Source organism: Ischnura elegans, chromosome 6 (genome assembly GCF_921293095.1).
Source record: "Ischnura elegans chromosome 6, ioIscEleg1.1, whole genome shotgun sequence".
In the NCBI taxonomy this organism is placed as follows: domain Eukaryota; kingdom Metazoa; phylum Arthropoda; class Insecta; order Odonata; family Coenagrionidae; genus Ischnura; species Ischnura elegans.
Window position 1 is genome coordinate 103,550,692 of NC_060251.1, and position 20,492 is coordinate 103,571,183.

General features: G+C 37.1%; 2 protein-coding genes across 2 annotated transcripts; one reads left to right on the top strand and one right to left on the bottom strand.

The window, feature by feature from the left end:
• Nucleotides 1-259: 259 nt before the first annotated feature.
• Nucleotides 260-15,336, bottom strand: LOC124161283 (alpha-1,2-mannosyltransferase ALG9). Its single transcript, XM_046537581.1, has 12 exons — nt 15,226-15,336; nt 14,976-15,132; nt 14,687-14,892; nt 14,447-14,560; nt 13,159-13,269; nt 12,879-12,966; nt 10,677-10,991; nt 8,272-8,566; nt 5,830-5,974; nt 4,955-5,084; nt 4,131-4,261; nt 260-2,456 (listed from the first exon to the last, which is right to left on the bottom strand). The coding sequence occupies exons 1-12, from the start codon at nt 15,312-15,314 to the stop codon at nt 2,324-2,326; spliced, it is 1,914 nt and encodes a 637-aa protein (XP_046393537.1). The 5' UTR covers nt 15,315-15,336; the 3' UTR covers nt 260-2,323.
• A 62-nt stretch (nt 15,337-15,398) lies between these two features.
• Nucleotides 15,399-19,886, top strand: LOC124161284 (nuclear cap-binding protein subunit 2). Its single transcript, XM_046537582.1, has 5 exons — nt 15,399-15,539; nt 15,654-15,727; nt 15,836-16,017; nt 16,397-16,535; nt 19,312-19,886. Exons 1-5 carry the CDS (start codon nt 15,482-15,484, stop codon nt 19,420-19,422), a joined length of 564 nt encoding a protein of 187 aa, XP_046393538.1. The 5' UTR covers nt 15,399-15,481; the 3' UTR covers nt 19,423-19,886.
• The last annotated feature ends 606 nt before the right edge of the window (nt 19,887-20,492 follow it).

The following is a 20,492-nucleotide window of genomic DNA, read 5'->3' on the forward strand; positions in this document are numbered from 1 at the left end:
ATAAAAATTCAAAACTGGTTTTGCTGAATGCCATTCAATCAAGAATTAGGCAAGGCATTCAGTGCCCCTCAAATGATGTTTCTTCGACTGACTCTTAAGGCCTGTTTACACGATAAATTAACCTGTACAAGTTCATGTCTGTTTGCCTGAATGATGTTTGTGGACCGGAACAGACCATGCATGAATGCATGAACCAAATTAGAACAAATTCTATTTTCTGTTGATGCATTTGCACAAGTTGGGTGGTTAGACGGTGCATTTTTGTGTTCATTCACGCATTCATACATGCTGACATTAACTCGTATGGGTTAATGTACCGTGTAAAAAGGCCTTTACAGTTTTTGGCACTTAGGAATATTTCTTTATGATAATGGCACAGGATAAACATATATGTAAATTATAAATGATTACAAGCAGGGGTGTTTTTGATGCATGTCTGGGAACAGGGGAGGAAGCATGTAATGCTTCCACAGATACAAGCACAGGTCCCAGAAGCCTCAGCTGAAGTAATGTTATCATGAATAAATGAAGTCCCGATTATGGAGGACCTAACTTCCCTGATCCCTCCAAAGAACCATCCCAGGATATATTCAAACACCAAGCAAGATAATTTCTAATTTACATCAATTTGACCCCAAAACAAGACACATACATACAAATGAGAAGTAAGTAACTAAACTCTCATGGTTTCGTAAATACCCAAGGAAATGATGCTCTCTTGCTGGTTTTACATACATACTTAAAATCCCAAGAAACAATAAATAGTTGGCAGAGTACATACAATGACAGTTACATATATCCTTATGAAATGCACATGTCAAGAGACTTAGGATACTAGGGCTAATTTTCATTGGAGATAATTCTCATCACAAACAGTATGCATGTGAACAGACATTTCATCTTTGGCATATGCAGTTATAATTTTACATAATATTTGTCACGTGGGAATACAAAACTTCCCCACATGGAAAATGCTATCCACATAAAATAAATAATCGTTCAAAAAATAAAATAACTAATTCACGAGGCTTAAAGTCATGGAAAATAAGCATTCCAGAACCTAATATTCTTACCAAACACTCAACAGAATATCACATTTGCTTACTGATCCTTATCAACTTTGAGACCACCTAAGCCACTAAACTAAGGACTGCATGGTAAAATGTTTTTCTCTGAAACAATGCAAAATCATCACTCTTTATCAAACCATATTGTTCATCTTGGTTGTACATTTATGATAGAAAAGCAATATTCAAAAAGATACCACTTCGATAAGTTACAAATTTTTAACCATCAAGCCAACGACTGAAGTGACGATAGATTTCACATCATTATGCACTTCCTATTCGGAAAGGAGATGCGAAATATTTATTATTACTGCAATGAATATTCATCATCTCAAGAAAAGACGTGCACCAACTCACCATGTACCACATTGCTTTCCAGCTGATACAAGTCCAGCATGATTACAAATCTCAAGCATTTAACCTGTTTTTTCAGCAGCATTTATCTGACCCACTATGCACGAGCAAAAGCAATGTATACTTCAAACCTGACAAATTGTCTCATTCCACCTTGTTCATGCTCCCTTTACTTAATATTACATCACTTATATCTCTGAATTACCCTTATTCAAAGATTTCCCAAATACCTACGGCATTGCATAATCTCAAAAATGAGATATTATTCAATGTGTATAATCATCATAATATAGTCATGTAAGAAATAACGAATTTTAGGATTTTTATCCATGATTGATTCCAAAACAGAATTCACAGACTTACAGACAAGAAAGACTTTCAAAGGTACTTACACGACAGACAGCCCCAATAAATAAAAGTACTCCTCTACATTTTTTTGAAAAGAATTAAAAATCCTATGGTCACTCTAAAACAATAAATATTTCAACATATCCAAACTATAAACAACGTAAAACAAAATATATATATATATGCACGAAAGCCCAAATGCAAAAAAAGTCAAAGTAATATTTATCAATACATTTAAAATGCAACATTACCACACTAATTATATTGCTGAGACATTATAAATGCTAAACCATTCAATATAAAAACAGAGAATAACCCCCAGAAACTAAAATTTCACCATTATATAGCAGCAATAAATAATGAAATTTTTACGCAATAAATGCTTCAAAATCACGAATAAATTTTGTTGGCCAAATCAAGCCACTAAAACAGACATCAGTTTCTATCCCTGAAATCAACTAGAACATTGCCCATGCTGTCTATTAAAGAAAAAAATCCCAGATTGAATGTATGTAGATCACAGCCTAGCTGTCACCTGGTCATAAGGCAAGCAGCTAGCCTCCACTAGCTCGATGAATCTTGCCTTTGACGCTGAATCTGGTGGACTGCAGCAGATTGAATGAGGCATATGTACAATACCTTTCAGATATCCAAGGGATGTAAAATGCTCGAAATATTTTATGTGATCTGAAAAACAAAGTAAGACAGTAAGGCAAAGGAAAAATCAATCTATTGTTTGACGATCATACTTTGCAGAAATTTTCAATGTCGATAAATAAAAATATGCAAGCACCTTAGTTTTTAACAGTCATTAATTTTCATTCCCAAGATTTAAATTATCTACATCTATATAATACCTCGTAAGCCGTCTAAAAGGCGTGGGGCAGGGGGTGTCAGGACACTAGCCATTTACCCATAAAAATGAAGTGCTCTAACGAAGATTGGACTAGCATTTATTTAAGCCCTTTATGGTTCAGGGGAAAAACGAATTCCCATGTCTATCAGCTTGGCAAAACATGTCTCTTAATTTATCGCTTCTATCGGACCTGGAAATATAGTGTGGCTAGAGCTAGAGCCACACTATATTTCCAGGTGTACACACACACATATTATGTTCCATGTGTCACTCTTAAAGATATCCATTCTCAATTGTTCAAGCAATCTAAGCATAGCGTGCAGCCTCCGAGTCTCCAGCGGCTCCCAGCCTAATTCGCTTAACATCTGGGTAACACTGTCTGCACGCCCATAACAGTTTTTGACGAAACGCGCAACCTTCCTTTGTATTTTATTCAGTTAGTGGATTGAGTCTTTCTGATTAGAGATTCTTTGAGATTAAGTCTGCACCGGATCCCATACGCTCACTGCATATTCAAGGTGCGGTTGTATGAGTGCGAAATAGCACTTTTCTTTAACTTTCTCATCCGAATATCTTCCCACAATACGCTTGATGAATCCTAATTTCTTCAGGCCTATGCCACAAATATTTCGGAAATATTCTTTATATGTGTTCCCCGCGAGAGGTTCGAGGATATCATAACTCCCAGGTATTTCACTTCGTCTGTTGCCTTTATGTTAATACCATCCACAGCATAAACATAGTTGAACGAATTCTGCAAGAAATGTACTGGCATTTGCTCAGATTAAGTTCGAGACTTGCGAGAATAGTTTTTGTCAATGTATTTTTGTAGTTCATTATTGGTGGGATACTACTACGTTCTTTATTATAAACACTTTTATTCATGGATAGTTTTTTATTTGTAATAAAGGCACCTGACTTTTAAATAGAATTACCTATGCAGCTATCTACATAATTATTCTCATCCACACCTGATGGACACATTATTCAAATGAAATGTAGAAATGGAAACCAAGGTCAAAAATCAATGCATAAAATACATAGTGTACAAACAATAACTATGCTAAAAAAGGTTCTTACACAAGTTTATAAAAATTTCTATTTTATTACCGGTTTCAGCTATTACACCATTATCAAATCGTATCTCCTCATTAGTATTTTATAATGGTGTAATAGCCGAAACCGGTAATAAAATAGAAATTTTTATAAACTTGTGGAAGAAACAAAGTGTCTTTCATTGTCAATAAATAAACTATGTATTCATCACATTGATTTATGAAACCAATTAACAGTTTATTAAACTTTTTTGCATTGTTAACATAATTTAGTCTTTAACTTAGTTCTCTTTTTTTCATTTTTTTTTCAAATTTGTTTATCGTAATATATAGGATACTTTGCCTATTTGGGGTGAAGTGCACCAGTCCTGATAAGCCCCAATTAATTGGAATCTAATGCATTACAATAGAACACATGTAGATTTGAAAGCAAGATAAGAAGGTACTCACCTCTCGGCATCAAGAAAAGGTATAGAAGCCACCAAGGTCCAGTTATCTGTTTGCAGTGAGTAGCGAGGCTCAAGAGTAGTCTCCCGTTCCAAATCCAAGTCAACCAGGAAGTGGCAATCCTTTACTGACACCTGGTGAGAGCATCATTTCAAAACTTGAACGCCAATTGTTCGTAAGTCAATGTAACTTTGTGAAAGTGGAATAAAACAATAATACCAGAACCGTTCAAAGTAAACCGGGACTAGCCGCGGTGATAACTTTTGCGGGAGTCACCCGCAATGCACAATCGTGCGAAAGATCCACAGAGAAAAAAATCATTCGCCTTGACCGGGATTCGAACCCGGATCCCCCGATTTCCGGTCGAGTGCTTTAGCCAGTTAAGCTACCGAGGCGTCATTCTTCCCTATGGATATTTTCGGACACTACCGGACAAGATGTTGCTGGACTGCAGAGCATATGATGCCACAAGCAGTCCAAGTCCAGCCAGGCGCTGTGCGCACGATTTGGAATGCTTGTGGCATCATATGCTCTGCAGTTCAGCAACATCTTGTCCGGTAGAGTCCAAAAATATCCACAGGGAAGAATGACGCCTCGGTAGCTTAACTGGCTAAAGCACTCGACCGGAAATCGGGGGATCCGGGTACGAATCCCGGTCAAGGCGAATGATTTTTTCTCTGTGGATCTTTCGCACAATACTAGAACCCTTTTAATTCCTCCATCATATTTGTAATATAAGCGTCATGTTTGATTCTTGTCCCCAAGAATGATCATCATGATACATATTTGGCAATCATGAATCAATGAATATTCCCACAAACACTTACATAGCGACTAGTCTCTTCTCTGTTCATGTCATTCATGTCTTCAGGAATGATCATTGTAGCATTCGGCAAGCTGTCGTATTCTTTTGGTAGCTGGCCACGAAACTCGGATTGAATAAACTTGAGGTTCCAGCTAATTATAGAAAAGAGTGCAATAATTAATGGATATCAGATTTGATTTGATTTATTTCTTTTACCTGGTCCAGATAAGGCCACAATCCGGCCCCCTCTTCGTCTGGACCAGAGCTCTCTTTACAAGGTTATCAGACAAACTATGATGTAACGATTAGACTAACCACAGAAAATTTCCAGGACACATGAAATGAGCTTTGGATGTATTCAGATACGTGATGGCTAAAGCTTTGATTACACATAGTTTAAATACATAACTTGTAATTGGTTGGTTGAGAGCCCTGGCATTCAGTTCAAACAATACAACAACAAAAATTATGCTTTTGTTGTGAACATAGAAAGAGTAAACTACCAACTGTATTTTTTACTAAATAAATTTTTGTGCACCCCTTGTTACCTCAGGCTTCAACACCCAAAACCTTCTCATAATGGAAATCAAAGAATTACACCTAGAATCTTCACCGACAAATTTTGATTGACACAGCCAAGGTTTCATAGCACACACCTGTTGATGTAACTATGCCATAAAATCTGGGTTGCACCTATTAAATTTGCAAGTGAACCTTACAAATAGCTAGTCATTTACTTGTTCAATGCTTAACCTGGAGGTTGCTTTGATTAATTATTGTGCTATTCATTAATTTCCACAGATTTTTGTGAGTTACTAACTGAGCAAAAGTGAGAATTAAAATCAACAACATTTTAAATATCCATTAAAAGTCAATAGGAAGGAGTACAAAACTCACTTTGAATCAGGAAGAAAAAAGCTTGAAGGAAACCTGTACCACTCCTTTCCCATGCATACATTGATGGATCGTCCACCACTTGGGACATGGCCTTCAGCTGCCATCTTGCTAAACTCCATGAAAACATCAAATGGCGCATGGTATCCTATGATAAAGGGATCACAATGATATCGAAGTTTAGGCTTGACATAAATGTGAGCATGCGTGACAGATAAGTCTGAAAACTAATTAATGTTAAGAATTGCAGCAAAATAAGGGTCACATGATTGACTTAAGAAGAAATGCATTAAGTTGTTAAGCCCCAAAGCACAATTTATAACTCCTGATGGCAAACATCCATTTTATATTAAAAACATTTCTAGGACAAAAATAGGTGAAAATATAAGCGATGCGATTAAGAGAGGAAGGTCGTCATAACACCAGTGGCGGCGCGTGCGTATACGCATGTTAGCAAGTGCACACCCAAAGATGAATGAATTATAAAAGAAAACTATTCCTTTGCAACGAGAAGGATAAAAATCCTGTCTGCATATGCAAGAAACATGAAGCTCCGAACGCTACAGCTATCTCCTGTTCGAATTCGCCGCTCTACAAGTGTGCGATCCCGTAGCATCGCGCCGGGCACATTTTCGGTCTATGCGATTGCTTGAGGGTGCTCTGGCGGGACGAAGTAAGCGGGGGGGTATGTGCAGTTCAAATGGGTGATGGGAGCAGACTCAAAACGATGCGAGTGCGCACGCGCATATTTTTGGTGAGTGACTGGCAGGTAGTGTAGTGGTGTAGCCGCCACCTACACTACCTGCGCCCAGGATCCTAGTGCGTCTACAGAGTCATCTGTATGGCCGTTTTCTACACTAATTCCACATAGGGTATAAGGAAAGGAGAATGAATTTCACCTACCGTCACTTGTAAGGGTGTGTTTAGAATAATTATTTTCATGCATGCTAATATTATTTCTGTTCATGCAATTTTAAGAGTAGAATATACCAATGATATGTTTTGCTTGCTATGTATTCTATTACGACGAAATATGATGCTCATGGATTAGCATTAACATATTATAATTAAATCATCCTATATCTGATTTAATGCACACCCTAGATAAATTACCACCAGCCGCCACTGCATTACACTAAGATTACATATGTACCATGCATTAAAAGCTTCTACAAACCATTGAATCAAATGTAAAATTGGCTAATTCTAAAATTTACATAAGCATTTTATTTTCTAAAGAAGCTGATAAAATCTGTTTTTTACTAAAGCACCTAAAATCTAGAAATCATAGGGCCAAAAAATTTCTTATTATTAATCAATTATTAATACAATGGGGAACAAATGGCCAACTTTTTTAACAGAAAAGTAAAATTAGAGATCTAATTTTTAAACCAAATTCCCAAGGGATAGGAAACTGATAAAAGCTAGCCTAAATGAAGGGATCACATGAAAATGAGGTAAATGTGATACTACATGAAAAACAATGTATGTATCTCTTCCCTGAAAACATCAAATGGATGCATGAGCCTAAGAATTTATTAGAAAGAAACCTACTTCTTGTAGCAGAGTCATTAAAGGCAACAAGTAAACTCCTTGGAGCAGCGTGAGGTTATACGTAAGGAAAGAAGAGGGTATGGTAGCGACAAGTACAGGGAAATATGCATACACAAAGAAATTCAGACTTAAAAAATATCTACCTTGAAATTTTTAACATGGAAACCACATTAGGCAAAATCAAATTTTGCATTTCGGCCCAAATCAAAAGATAAAAATTTAAAAAATAGGTTTGAATCCAACAAAACTTACAACATTTCGTGATGCATGCCCCAAACTTAATCAATATCGCACGACTTTAACTACCTAAAATAAGAGTTCAAAACTTACATGCAATTGATAGAACAGTCTGTAAAGTAAATGAGATAAATGTTAATGAGGGGAAGCAATTGTATTAAATGAGAAAAAAACACAGGAGGCACACATAAAGCAAGCAATAGGCTTCTGTTCAGGGGACCTAGCAGTAGGAAATTAATAGCACAGTCTTTACATTAAATGAGATGAATACTAATAAGGGGTATTAAATGTGAAAAAACATAAGAGGCACACATAAGGCAAGCAATAGGCTTCTGTTTGAGGAACCAAGCCATAGGAAAAACCTGTCATTGATCAGTGATGAAAAAAATGCAGAAATTTGTTCTTCTGGGAAAATTTGCAAAATTTAGTGAGTAAATGAGGCAGCATGCTTATGTTTTTTTCTTCTGATCTTTTAATTATGAAATTAATTTATGCTATGCATTCATTTAATTTGTTGCCTTCCTTTCCGCCTAATCCTTTCCAAATACTCAATCCTTCAACTTGCCCAATAAAGAGCACACCCCAAGATGATTCATTTTCCATAACTTTTAACAGAGTCAGCTGTCTGCAACCCTAGGAATGTTCTGAAATTACCTTTGTACAAAGCAAGTATTCTTGATGTCCCAAGGAGGGAGCAGACAATGATGGCAGGCAGTGCTATCCAAATGGTATCTCTTAGATAGTGTGGTGATGGCGATGCCCCATTAGTGGTGCTTCCTTTCTCCCCAGGAGTGGCTGCCGGAGGAGTACTTGGCTTCACGGACCCCTTGCCAGTCCCCTGATTGTTTCCACCAACAACATAACGAAACCACAGCTTCTGTCCAACATCAACAGACAGAGCACCGCAAAGGCAAATCAAGGGGTAAATGGGGAAAAGAAATCGTTCCTCCTGGAAAAGAAAGATAAAAATAATGAACACTTAATGATAAATGAAAATGAAAAACTTTGAGTATGTCCACAGTATTTATTATCGTACGACGCACTTCAGCGAACCACCTTCGCCATCAGGTACAAATGCAGGTTTGCCTGCATTTTTACCTGATGACATACACGAAGTTTTTCATTTATCATTGCAATAAGTTCCACAACATCTCGGCAAACATGGTTGAATACATAAACAGTTAAGACAACATGATAATATGATAACGTGATAATATGATAACATGATAATATGATTTTTTTCCTCAAAGAATCAAAAAAGTAAATTATGAGGAACTACACCATCCACTACATGAGAATAAACATACATACAGCAGACTCCCGATTATCCGGCTGCGGTATATCCGTGTTGCGGATTATCCGTGCATGACTTTCACTCACGCTCAATATTTTCCGCGATCTTTATGAAAAAATAATAATCGGACGCAAAATCACCGCAATTACTGCATTAATGCTAGGATACACACGGGGCTTATTATTTTCGTTAGAATCCCCTTCGTGAAATGGAAGTGATCGCGCGTTAGCTGCCTTCACGGGAGCACAGTGTTCCTGTTTTCCAAGCATCGCAGTGCGCGACTGCACTCCTTGATCACGGATACACGGCGCGCAGCAGTTGCAACCCGGGCAACTTGTGCAAGATGCGACTACGTGGCGTGGTGCCTGATAGTGTAGTTTCCGACGTCGAGCAGTGGTTTTGAAGCATTCGTGCAAACCACCTTTCTGTATCCGTGATCACCCAGTCACGGATTTGTGGTTTTCAAAACCACGTATGTGGAGAATTAATAATACGAGTGCAAACATGTTATCGCCGCTCAAAAGATCGCGAACTGGCGAAGAAAGCTCTCAATGAATCCGGAAGGCACTCTAAAATAACATATTAACGGCATAAATAGTGATACATTGTTTTTTCGTAAATTATGAACATTACAAGGCGTTTAAGTGAAAGTTTGGGTTATCCGTGTTTTCCGATTGTTCGTGCCGTCTCTCCCCATCATTAGCCCGGATAATCGAGAGTGTACTGTATATGTAATATATTGCATAAAATTATTCAAATAATGAACATTTTCAATTTAATAAATTCAAAATTGAACCAAAAATACATCAAAGTGTGAAAATACCATTCTCCCGCTACCATAGCAGCATGCTTCATAAGGGTGATGCTGTTTTTACCGATTAGGAACATGCAAACTATCCACTACTTATTCCTTATTCTATGATAATTTCAATGACGGTAAAGCTATATTTTTAAATTATTATTATTATAGTACAGTGGAACCTCGTTAAAGCGAGTACGGGCTATAGCGAGACCCCCGCTATTACGAGAGATAGCCGATGCACCGTCAATTGACGCTATAATAAGCGTGTTAAAAAATTCGTTTTTACGAGGCCCTTTTAGTGTTGGCTCTCGCCATAGCGAGGGTTTCACCGCCGGAAAAACTTACATTAAGACTCCTTGATCTCTGTAATTGCTAGCAATCTGTTAGAAATGAAGTTAATGGAGTGCTCAGTTTCAAATTTATGTGGTAAACTGTCGTTTGATAAATAAGTAGTTAATTTTGGTGAAAATATTGTGGCATTAGCATTGGCGAATGCTTGATCTTCTTTTGTTCCTCGGGCGGCAGAAAGCAGTCGTGAGCATACCCACACGTCCATGAGTTGCATGAATAGAAAGCATTTGATGGCAGGCACCATGGCCAAGAAAACACCAAACAATTAGCCGTTGTTTGAGTAAGGAAATTTAGTGATGCAAATAAACATCACCTTTCGTCTGGATTTATGCTTATGTTTATCAGATAGAAATTTATCTGTCACCGCACCACTCTGTTCCTGTATAACTGTTCGCAACAGGTATACCATATTGGCTATTATTTGCTCCACCTCCGATAAAGCGACAATAACGAGTGTTTATTGGTGCACCGTGGGGCGTCGTTTTATCGAGGTTGCACTGTATTCTACCGATTAAGGTAGGTTATAAATAATCAATCAAAATTTACAAACAACTCAAGCTATTCAGCCTCATTGAGAGAGAATAGCGCATATGGATGTGATATCAGACACACCTTGTGGGGTTGGAAGAAGAAGACCAAGATCCAGAGATAAAATGGAGCAATGGAGAGGCTGTAGGGCAGGCATTGTGAGTGCCTAGGCCGACACGGGAGGACATAGTGTGCTAAGAGAAGGGCTGGAGCGACCATCAGCGCTGCCAAAAACACGAAGTTGAAGTTCAGCATGCCATTAATGAAGTAGAAGTACCACGGCTCTGTACCATACAGATCAGGACCTCTGCCACCTCCAAAGACATTGTAGACCACAAGATTGTAAGGTGCAACCACCAGGCGGCCAAAATACTGGGAGTCAATCTTCACCATGGGTAACTGCATGGAGGAAAAAATTAATGCTAAAAAGGCAAAGTCATGAAAATATATGTAACTCAAATTAATACAAAAATCCGCTCGGAGTGAGGTGACCCACGGATGTTGTCTTCTCTTTCCTTGTCTAATCTGCAGAATCTCAGACTTAAAATGGACTTCAACTTTCTACACAACATATTGAACTCGACTTTTGACTGCCCTGAACTCCTCTCTCTGTTGAATTTTAGAATACCGACTCGTTCCACCCGCTCGCTCTCCCTACTCCATCTCCCTATTCCCAGAATTTCCCTGACCAAGCGCTCACCTTTATATCGCCTCTCCTCCCTCCTAAATTCGCTCCCTCCTTCCATAGATCCTTTTCACCTGTCACGCAAAAAATTCACTGCACAAGCTTTGACCCATATATCTGCTAATTGAATGTTATACTTCCCTACTGGTTAATTCTTTTTGTTTTTATATTGTTATTGTATTGTGTCTAATTCATGTATGTCATCGTTAAAAGTTTCACTGTAAATTGGCGTCACGGCTGTATGTGAAATTTACTTAAATAAATAAATAAGGACCTGAAGCCCCACTCCCTTCATGTGTAAACTCCACATGCCAGTGGCTTTGTCCGTGTAGAGATTTACCCTCACCTATCAAAACCAACTAAAGGCTGGAATAACAGAGGGAGTTAATGTAGAGATACAGTCAGCCACAATAGGTACACCATTTCCTAATTGGTCACCTAGGTCAATCAATAAATATGTAATGTGTGAAGACAGAATTGCCATTTTGCTATCCATATAAATTTAATTAGCTATAAGAATTTACTGTGGCAACAATATACTCAGAGTCAACATTGATGTTGATTGACCATTTTTTAAAAGCACAACACTTAAAAACAATGCTTCATGGGATGTTCCTCATCCTTTACAAGTATCATTTAACTTTTTCAATCATAGTGATATTTCGAATGAAAAAGCATACAAAATTGATAACCAACACCCAAATTCTTATAAATGATCCATTAGTTTCATAAGAATTACATATTGTATACATCTACCAAAATAATGATGAAAACAGCAACACATAAAATGGACATACATGAAACATTGATGTATATTCATGGCAAAAAAAATGTCGGCTGTAAGAATAACACAGAAAAAAGGATGATGGCAAGAAATAATAATAAAAAGAAAGTGTTGAAACGGATAAAAGAGAAGGTGTTGGAGATGAGGCATCGGATCAAGGATTTAAGACGGGCACAACAGATGGGAGGGTATGATCGAATGCTTATGAGGTACAGATAGAAGTACATAAATATGTATGTAGCATAATCAAAAAAAATACATGGACTGTTCAGAAGGTGGATGAAATCAAGGCCATAACGAGCGTGGGGGAGGTCTAGGAGTTGAAACCCACCTGAAATGATGGGGGAAAAAAGTATTAAGCACGCCCCCATTATTTCAAAGATTCATAATTTCAAAAATAGGAGAGGAAGGGACACAAAAAAATTGAATAAAATACAATGCGATATGCAGGCAATAAGCTCAACTGTACGTGGTCAAGCTTTCTATTTAAGCTGACCAGGAGTGGACTAAGGCCATTGTTTTCAGGGGAGTTGGTTCATTACTTTCTGCAGTCTTAGTGGTTTGCAGTACCTCTCAGGGATAATCCATCTGAGTTCAGATATGCATTGACAGGTGGCTTATTAGGTATTTATCTATAAATTTTAAACACTGTTTGTTAAACAAATGAAATAAAAACTTTCATTAGAGAAAAAACCTAAGAGATCTTTTCATTTTCTGTTGGTTAACATTTAATGGAATATTTGAAATGGAATGAAATTTCAAAAAAAGCTAAAATTTAAAAAAAATGTCAACAGAAATGATTTCCTTTATCACTTACCAATATTGCTACAACAGACACAATGCACCACTCAAAGAATTTGACAAATTCTCGTCTCCGAAAAAGCATATCCACAGCAATGGGAGCCCTGAAAGTAAATATGGTAACACTTCACAATTTATAGCAAAATAGATTGTAAGAAAATACACTAATCAATAATTAAAACTGATCTAAGGATTTGCTACAAATACAGCATGTAATAGATGTAAAACATTCAAAATAAAACAAAACCTTACACTAAAATAGATATTAAACTCAAATAGGTATAAAGGAAAATTACCCAAGGAGACCAGCAAATGGCCAGCTAAGGAAAGTGGACAATGCTGTGGTGAAGATGGCAAACTCATATTTTCGTTGGTACCATGCTCCAAGTGATAGCATAGCCATGTACCTGAAATAAAAAATTGGAAATAATTCAAATATTAAAAAAAAACTCCTACATACATTCATCTCAATGGAATGGACAGCTGGGAGGAAATATGCAGTCAACAGGGTATACATGAAATGATGAGAAATAAGACTATCTAAAAAATATGACATGACTACCTGCCTAGAGTTTTTAAATCGTCATTTCAAGAGTAAATGCTATTACCAGGGGTGTAGTTGCACTGTAGGTCTCACATCACTAAGGGGTGGCTGTTGTTAAGACAAATGAACAGCCAAGGAAGTTAAGGTACAAAATAGATAAATTGCTCCCTCTGTTCACACAATCTATTTCTCAAATTTAAGATGAAAATTCCCAAACGATATTACGAAGTATTTTTTTTGGCAAAGTTATGGCCTGGAGCTGGTCACTAATATTACTCATTTGCAAATCGAACGCCGCCACTGGCTATATAAGTTGGTGGCTGCTGAATAGAGGTAGGATTCAAATCTCTTATACAGGAAATATATTTGGCAACAGGTAAATACCAACAGAATTAGCCACTTAGGCAGGTTTTACTGTATGCACTCATAGGACCTAAAAATCCAAATACATAACTGAATTTTCCACACTATTTTATGGATTACTGCCTTTCCACCAATCTATTTTATAGGATAGTAGTTCCTTTTTCAATGAACTCAAATCTGATTGGTTTCAATAGTGTTATCTTGTGTTGCCTCAATGATGGTGTGAGATTTTTCTATCCTTCTTCTTCTCCTATCCCAACCCTGGGGATATTGTCAGGCTTGTACACCTGGCCATAGGAGAGTGACCTTACAGATTTGATTACTTCATTTCACCAGTCTTTTCATCATTCACTTTATATTTACAGGGCTTCAAACTTCCAATCGTACACGATCATACTCTCTAAACCAGTCTATACTCATTCATATAATAAGGAGCTTCCTCAATCGATAGGTGGTTAGGATGGTATACCATTGTGTACGCAGAGGTGAAAGTTGAGAACAAAGATAGATCCTATGGTAAAAACCTGATTCGAAAGCCTGACAGCTTTTTGGCAGAGTTGATTACTGAATAGAAATGAATTCATTCGTAAAAATGAGGTTAAGAACAGAATAATGTAAATAAATATATACTAAGGTATTCATGCAGTCTGACATAAAAAGATAGAAGAGGTACACACATTGAAAAACTTGATGGCAAATAGGCTGTGCTGGCAACAAACATTCCTGCTCCAAAGACCATGAAAGCCAAAGTCAAACGTCCAACGTGGACACCAAATTCTCGACAAATACTCCTATAATAAAGAAAGTGACAGCATGACAATAGTTCATCTGGAACATTTTATATGAATTCCCAGTATTTATAATCCAAATTCGAATAAAAATGAATCACAAACTTATTTCTCAACCTTAATACTCACCTATAAAAATATACCTCACACACGGCACACAGAAGCCCAAGTAAACATCGAGAGAAATAAAATATTAGAAGTCGATTAGGCTGTAGGAGTCGATGATAAAACCACGCCGGAATGACGTGAAGAAGTAAATAGGTATATGAACGGAGAGCGTATTGTGGGCTGTATTCCCACGTCTCAAATCCCTTCCCAAACAACAAATAATGGCTCTGAAAGATATAGATTCCAATGATAAAATAGGGGAATAAATCTTAGCTTAGAATCACCCGTGGAAGAAATAATGCAAACATACCGGCTCCCAATAGTTGTAAGTTTCATCACAATCAGAAATGTTACTCCATATCGCAGCACAAAATCTGGCAGAAAGTAGTGCTTTAAAAGCTGTTTCTCCACTAGGATATACCAGGCCCAACTCGGAAGGATTTGGAGTGACAGGAGCTTCTTCAACTCTGTGGGAAGATTATTCAAATAAAAAGTAACGAAATCCTTAGTAAATCACTCATTTTGAAAACCTTTATAAATATTGAGTTGACCTGACCGACCTTCCGGATTTTGAGGTTTTCTTGGCATTCATTTTCTTGATTTCTTTTCTGCTATTCGCTTGATTACGTTGCCGCAAGGACGGCGCCATTTTTGTTTTGCAGAAATGTGACAGATGAATAATGATATTTATAGTTCGAAGATTCGTCACAATAGAGAACAGTGGCACTGGTTGCAAGAAGCCATCAGTTGACAGTCGCAGTGGGTCGCCGTACTCCGTCACCACATATTAGAGAAATTAGGTTTGTTTTGTAAACGATGGCGGCCGAAAGTCCCAGAACGTTCCCAAAAGATGGAAATAACTGCCTCGAAACATGTAAGTAGAAATCATTTTAAATACCCATTAATGCATTTAAGCTCCATGAAGATTTTTTTATATTCGTTGCCTCATCGGAACAGAAAGTTGTAAAGGCATAAGTTTAAATTTCAGTTGGGGCATATTACAAAATGTCGTCTCAAGGATCTTCAATTGAGCTGAGTTCCTATCGTGACCAGCATTTTAAGGCAAGTATTCGTTTCGGTAACGGCCTTCTCATAGAATGTTAAGGCTGCTGCATAGTTCATCGGTTCTTCCCTTGATTGTAAGGCATAATAATATCACATACTTTTCAGGGATCTCGAAGTGATCAAGAAAGGTTACTTCGTACCTCTAGTACGCTGTATGTTGGTAACTTATCATTCTACACCACGGAGGAGCAAATCTACGAATTGTTTTCCAAGTGTGGGGATGTCAAAAGAATCATAATGGGTTTGGACAAGTACAAGAAAACTCCCTGTGGATTTTGTTTCGTCGAGTATCCTTTTGAAGTTTGTTATTAAGCCATGGCAATTGTTTGTAATTGTAGTGAAGGATGAGACATTTATGGAAATATTTTGCTCCAATATGAATTATCATTGGTTAACAATCGATACGTATCGTTGGTTTTCACATTTGCTCACCTGTTCAGTTGTACTTACCTTTTTCCATAACCTGTTTATTAGCATTGACCCTATCATTTCAGCGCATTTCATTTTTGCAATGATGCCAGCTAAGGTCTTGAATGGTTCTAATGAGCATATTTCCACACTTATTAATTCCATTACTTACACCAATACATATTTTTATAGTCGTACTTTTTTCTTTAGAGATATTTCTGTATGGATATTCGCTTTGATTTCTTAACATGTCTGTAGATATTATCAGAGGTCTGATGCTGAGAATTGTATGCGATACATCAATGGGACAAGGCTCGATGATCGCACTGTGCGAACAGATTGGGATGCTGGTTTTGTTGAAGGAAGACAGTATGGGCGCGGTAAAACAGGAGGACAGGTTAGTTATGACGGTTAAATGGTCAAACGCCTCTAATATCTTGTGAGGTGCTATAGCACTTCCTTGTGACTTTGATTTAGTATCATCGCCTATATTTTTACCGAGCAACTCGTTTGTTCATTAGCGTTTAGAAATCTATTTTGTAGTAGTCCTTTTGACAATTATCGATTTTTAGCTACCTTGTTTTCAGGACATACGTAATATATTTATTAACGTGCACACTAATCAGCCAGGTGGTTATTCATTCGTTCTATTAGTCAGTATTTTATCATTTACAGTGGCTGTGCAGAGTTTTCCATCCATATGTAACTGACTTTTTGCCTGTATAGTTTATCGACTCAATACATGTAACCCTCTCTAGGGAGTCCCTTTTCAGCAGAATTTAACATGAATACCTTTTAAGTTAGATATTTTTTTCTTGGGATCCCTATGAGGTTAGTTGGTCCCTATTGCCTATGTTTTGAGGCCCAGTATGTTAGTCTTAGTTTGGATGAGTGAATCACCAGTACTTATGGACCTACCAAAATGGTTGTAGTCTTAAAAAAAAAATGCTATTTGATAAACTGGCCTAGTGCCAAATTACAGTCATCACCAAATCATTTAAGCCAGTGGCGGATCTACAGGGGGGATGGGGAGAGGGGGCTATAGCCCTCCCCTGCATTGGATCAAAATATTCATTAGATTAAATGAAAATTTTCGGAGATTGCCACTTAGCACAAAAACATTTACATAGTTATATTTTCCAGTAAATTTACTATTTCGAAAGGGATTGCGAATCAGTTTTAAACTTAGGGCAATTTTGTGTCTATTTTGTCTACTAATTAGCCTAAAACAGCTATTTTTGAACCTTGAAAATCCCAAAATTCCCGAACTCCCCTTCAGCTGGAAGGAATTCCCCTAACCTCCAGTTCACCTCTCCCCCCTCAATGTTCCAAACTTACAATAGGGTAGTTTCCTTCATCAAAGATAATGGAAGGCATTGATTGCGATTCGTTACCCACCAATAGTGTATTTATAATATACAAATTATTTGGTTTTAGAAATCCCAGTTCAGACGAATGGCAATGGTCAATTTTAACCGCATTTGAAAAAGGCCAGATTGGCACCCATGCGATGTCACTCCGCGTGACGTCACAGGGACCTAGTTTCTATACGAGTAGATAGGAATTTTACATTGTCTGAGATTACTAATGCATGCATGAGGCACAGAGCTCAGGGAAACATCTCTTAATAATCACACATTAAAAATACGTAAGTTTGGAAAGTTTCCTTCGTTTGATAGGGGAATAAAAATCCTTATTTAAGCCAAGCGCTACCTGCTAGCAGCCTTTGTCGTATCAGCGCTCGAGCCTCGCCCCAAGGTCACCTCACACGCCGCCAGCTGGAACCAGAAATACGTCACATGGACTTTTCCCATCATTCCTACTTATCTGTCGCGTTTTCGTGTGCTTGAAATTTTTCACTTTTCAGTTAATCGTGAAAAATAGATATCGTCATTTATGAATTTAAGAGCGTAAAATGTACACTCCAGGGGTAATAATCTTTTGATTTAGGCAATAAAAAAATAATAGGAAACCACCCTCTTAGATCTGCCTCCGATTGTAGTCATATTTGGCTCTACTTTTTGCATAGTCAATGGTTTCAATCAACTGAAAACACATTGGAATGGGACTGGTGAAAAATCTAATGTTCAACTTTAAAATCAGAAATTTCTTTATTACTCAATTTTTTAATCTTAATTTGTGCTAGGAATTAGTACAATCATGTCATTCAAGATGATTGACTCATATTAGTTCACTCGTATTAGACACGGCTGGAGACGGAAAAACTTTACTGATCGTGTGAAGGAAAATTGAACGAAACAATTCCTGACTTCACAACAGTTTAATTGATAATTCGTTTAGAATTTGCCTAATAAGCAAGTTTATTTACTGGACAACACATTGCATCAGGCAACCTCAATGGCACCAATTTTGAACTAACGGGCATGCTTTAATTTTTTGAATGTTCATATCTCTGGAAGTTGCATTGTAAGTAGAGGACTTATTGTTTGCTGTTAAATTAGTGACCTCTGAATTTGTAAGCATGTTGATTCGACTCCTCATTGAACATTATAAGAGGATGAAATTGAAAATCCAGAAAGATTAATAAAAAATAAGTCAAATAATGCTATGTATTCGTGTTTTGTGCACTGAATGAGGTAACTTAAATACATTTCTGATGAGTCATACATTTCTGATGATTCTTAAATACATGAGTCTTCACCCAGAACCATTCGTAATATGCCCAAAAAATGTTTCTTCAAAACCTTTTAATTTTGTAAGGGGCTCTGAAGAGGAAGTACAGCTGATGATAATAATTGATTTCCTTAATTCAAGCAAGGTTGTGACTTAGCGTTTGCAGTCCTCCCTTTTGTCTATCTCATAGACAGCTAAGATTGGGAAGGATTATATAATTGTATGATTTTATGTTAGGTTTTGTGCCTGTCAAACTTATTGGGAGCCACTGATCTAGATGGTCTGCATGATTGAAAACAAGCAAACATCTTTTGAAACCCCCTTTAAATAAATTTTGTGTATGTAGTTGTTTTATCATCACTTTCAGTCACCAATCTCAGAGTTGGTTGGACCCAGCTCTTCAACTAATTCCACCACCTGCCTAATCAATTGTCCTTTTCATACTTTATCAATAGCAATATCCTTTTATTTCTATTAATAGCTTTATTAATGGTGCACATTTTTTTCCAAGATTATCATTGTTATTATTTCCTCTTCAGGTTCGAGATGAGTATCGCACAGACTTCGATGGAGGGAGAGGGGGCTATGGGAAAATTATTCAGCAAAAAGCAGCCGTACCACCAATTGCTTCACTTCCAAGTATGGCTTAGTACTGTGAAACTTCTCAAATTATGGCCTTGACGGAATTGGGCAGAACCAAAAGTTTGTTTTTTTTTTTAAATTTTGTTTTACTTAAATCTTTGGTGAGCCTCCTTTCTCAAAGACTTTTCATTGTTTTGTAATGTATGACGTGGTGAATAATTTATCGTAGATGTGTGTATACCAGTTCCAATTGTACCGTGATGCAAAGTGCTCTATATTGTTGGTGTTGACTAATGGGGTATCAGTGTCCAGAGAACAATTGTGTTAAGTATTACATGGTTAGAATTCATAGCATCTATGAAATTTTGACTACAAATTTTGGGAAGGGTTTCACCTTGATGATTCCTAACGTATGTATCTTACTTTAAGGTATTTCTCATTCTGAAATTTGGTAAAGAAGTGAATGACCACACACATGGAAATTGTATGTATGGCTTGAAAGTGCATTTATAAAATAAATTTTTTACACCAAGTAGTAAGTTTCATTCACGTACATGCACTGTTGCATCCTTTAAGAATTCATTTTCATTTTGTCTTATTCCCGTTTTTTACTGAATAGGAATGGTTTGGCTCAGTTCTCAGTTTCGTTAGTTTTTAAACTTACAACTGGAATCAGAACCAAAGCCATGTAGAATCAATAATAATGATAATCTGTGAAAAACCCATATGAAAACTTTTTTAAGCTTAATTTACTTTGCATACTTTTGAAAGAGAATTGATATAGAACCTATTGCTTGACTTTCCTGCTCTGGGCAATATTTCAAGTAGTTTTTATAATTCTATGAAGAGAGGCATAATGTAAACTTTTGAGTATTAAGCTATGACAATAAAATTCCTTGTGCGTGCCAAGAACTGACACCAGGCACTGAACCGGAATTGGTACTGGTAAAACAATGGAACTGACTCATGCTCAGTACTGAGTACTCAACCAATAGGGTAGTTTCCTTCATCAAAGAAAACGAAAGGCATTGATTGCGATTGGTTACCCACCATTAGTGTATTCATAATATACAAATTATTTGGTTTTAGAAAGCCTGGTTTAGACGAATGGCAATGGTCAATTTTATCCTCATTTGAA

Coding starts and splice junctions, on each gene's coding strand:
- LOC124161283 (XM_046537581.1), bottom strand. CDS start 15,314: ATGGCGCCGTCCTTGCGGCAACGTAATCAAGCGAATAGCAGAAAAGAA. Junction 12,967..13,158: donor CCATTTGCTGGTCTCCTTGG/GTAATTTTCCTT, acceptor ATTTACTTTCAG/GGCTCCCATTGCTGTGGATA. Junction 5,975..8,271: donor AATACTTGCTTTGTACAAAG/GTAATTTCAGAA, acceptor CCTTTATCATAG/GATACCATGCGCCATTTGAT.
- LOC124161284 (XM_046537582.1), top strand. CDS start 15,482: ATGGCGGCCGAAAGTCCCAGAACGTTCCCAAAAGATGGAAATAACTGC. Junction 15,540..15,653: donor AAATAACTGCCTCGAAACAT/GTAAGTAGAAAT, acceptor TTTAAATTTCAG/TTGGGGCATATTACAAAATG. Junction 16,018..16,396: donor TGTGGATTTTGTTTCGTCGA/GTATCCTTTTGA, acceptor ACATGTCTGTAG/ATATTATCAGAGGTCTGATG.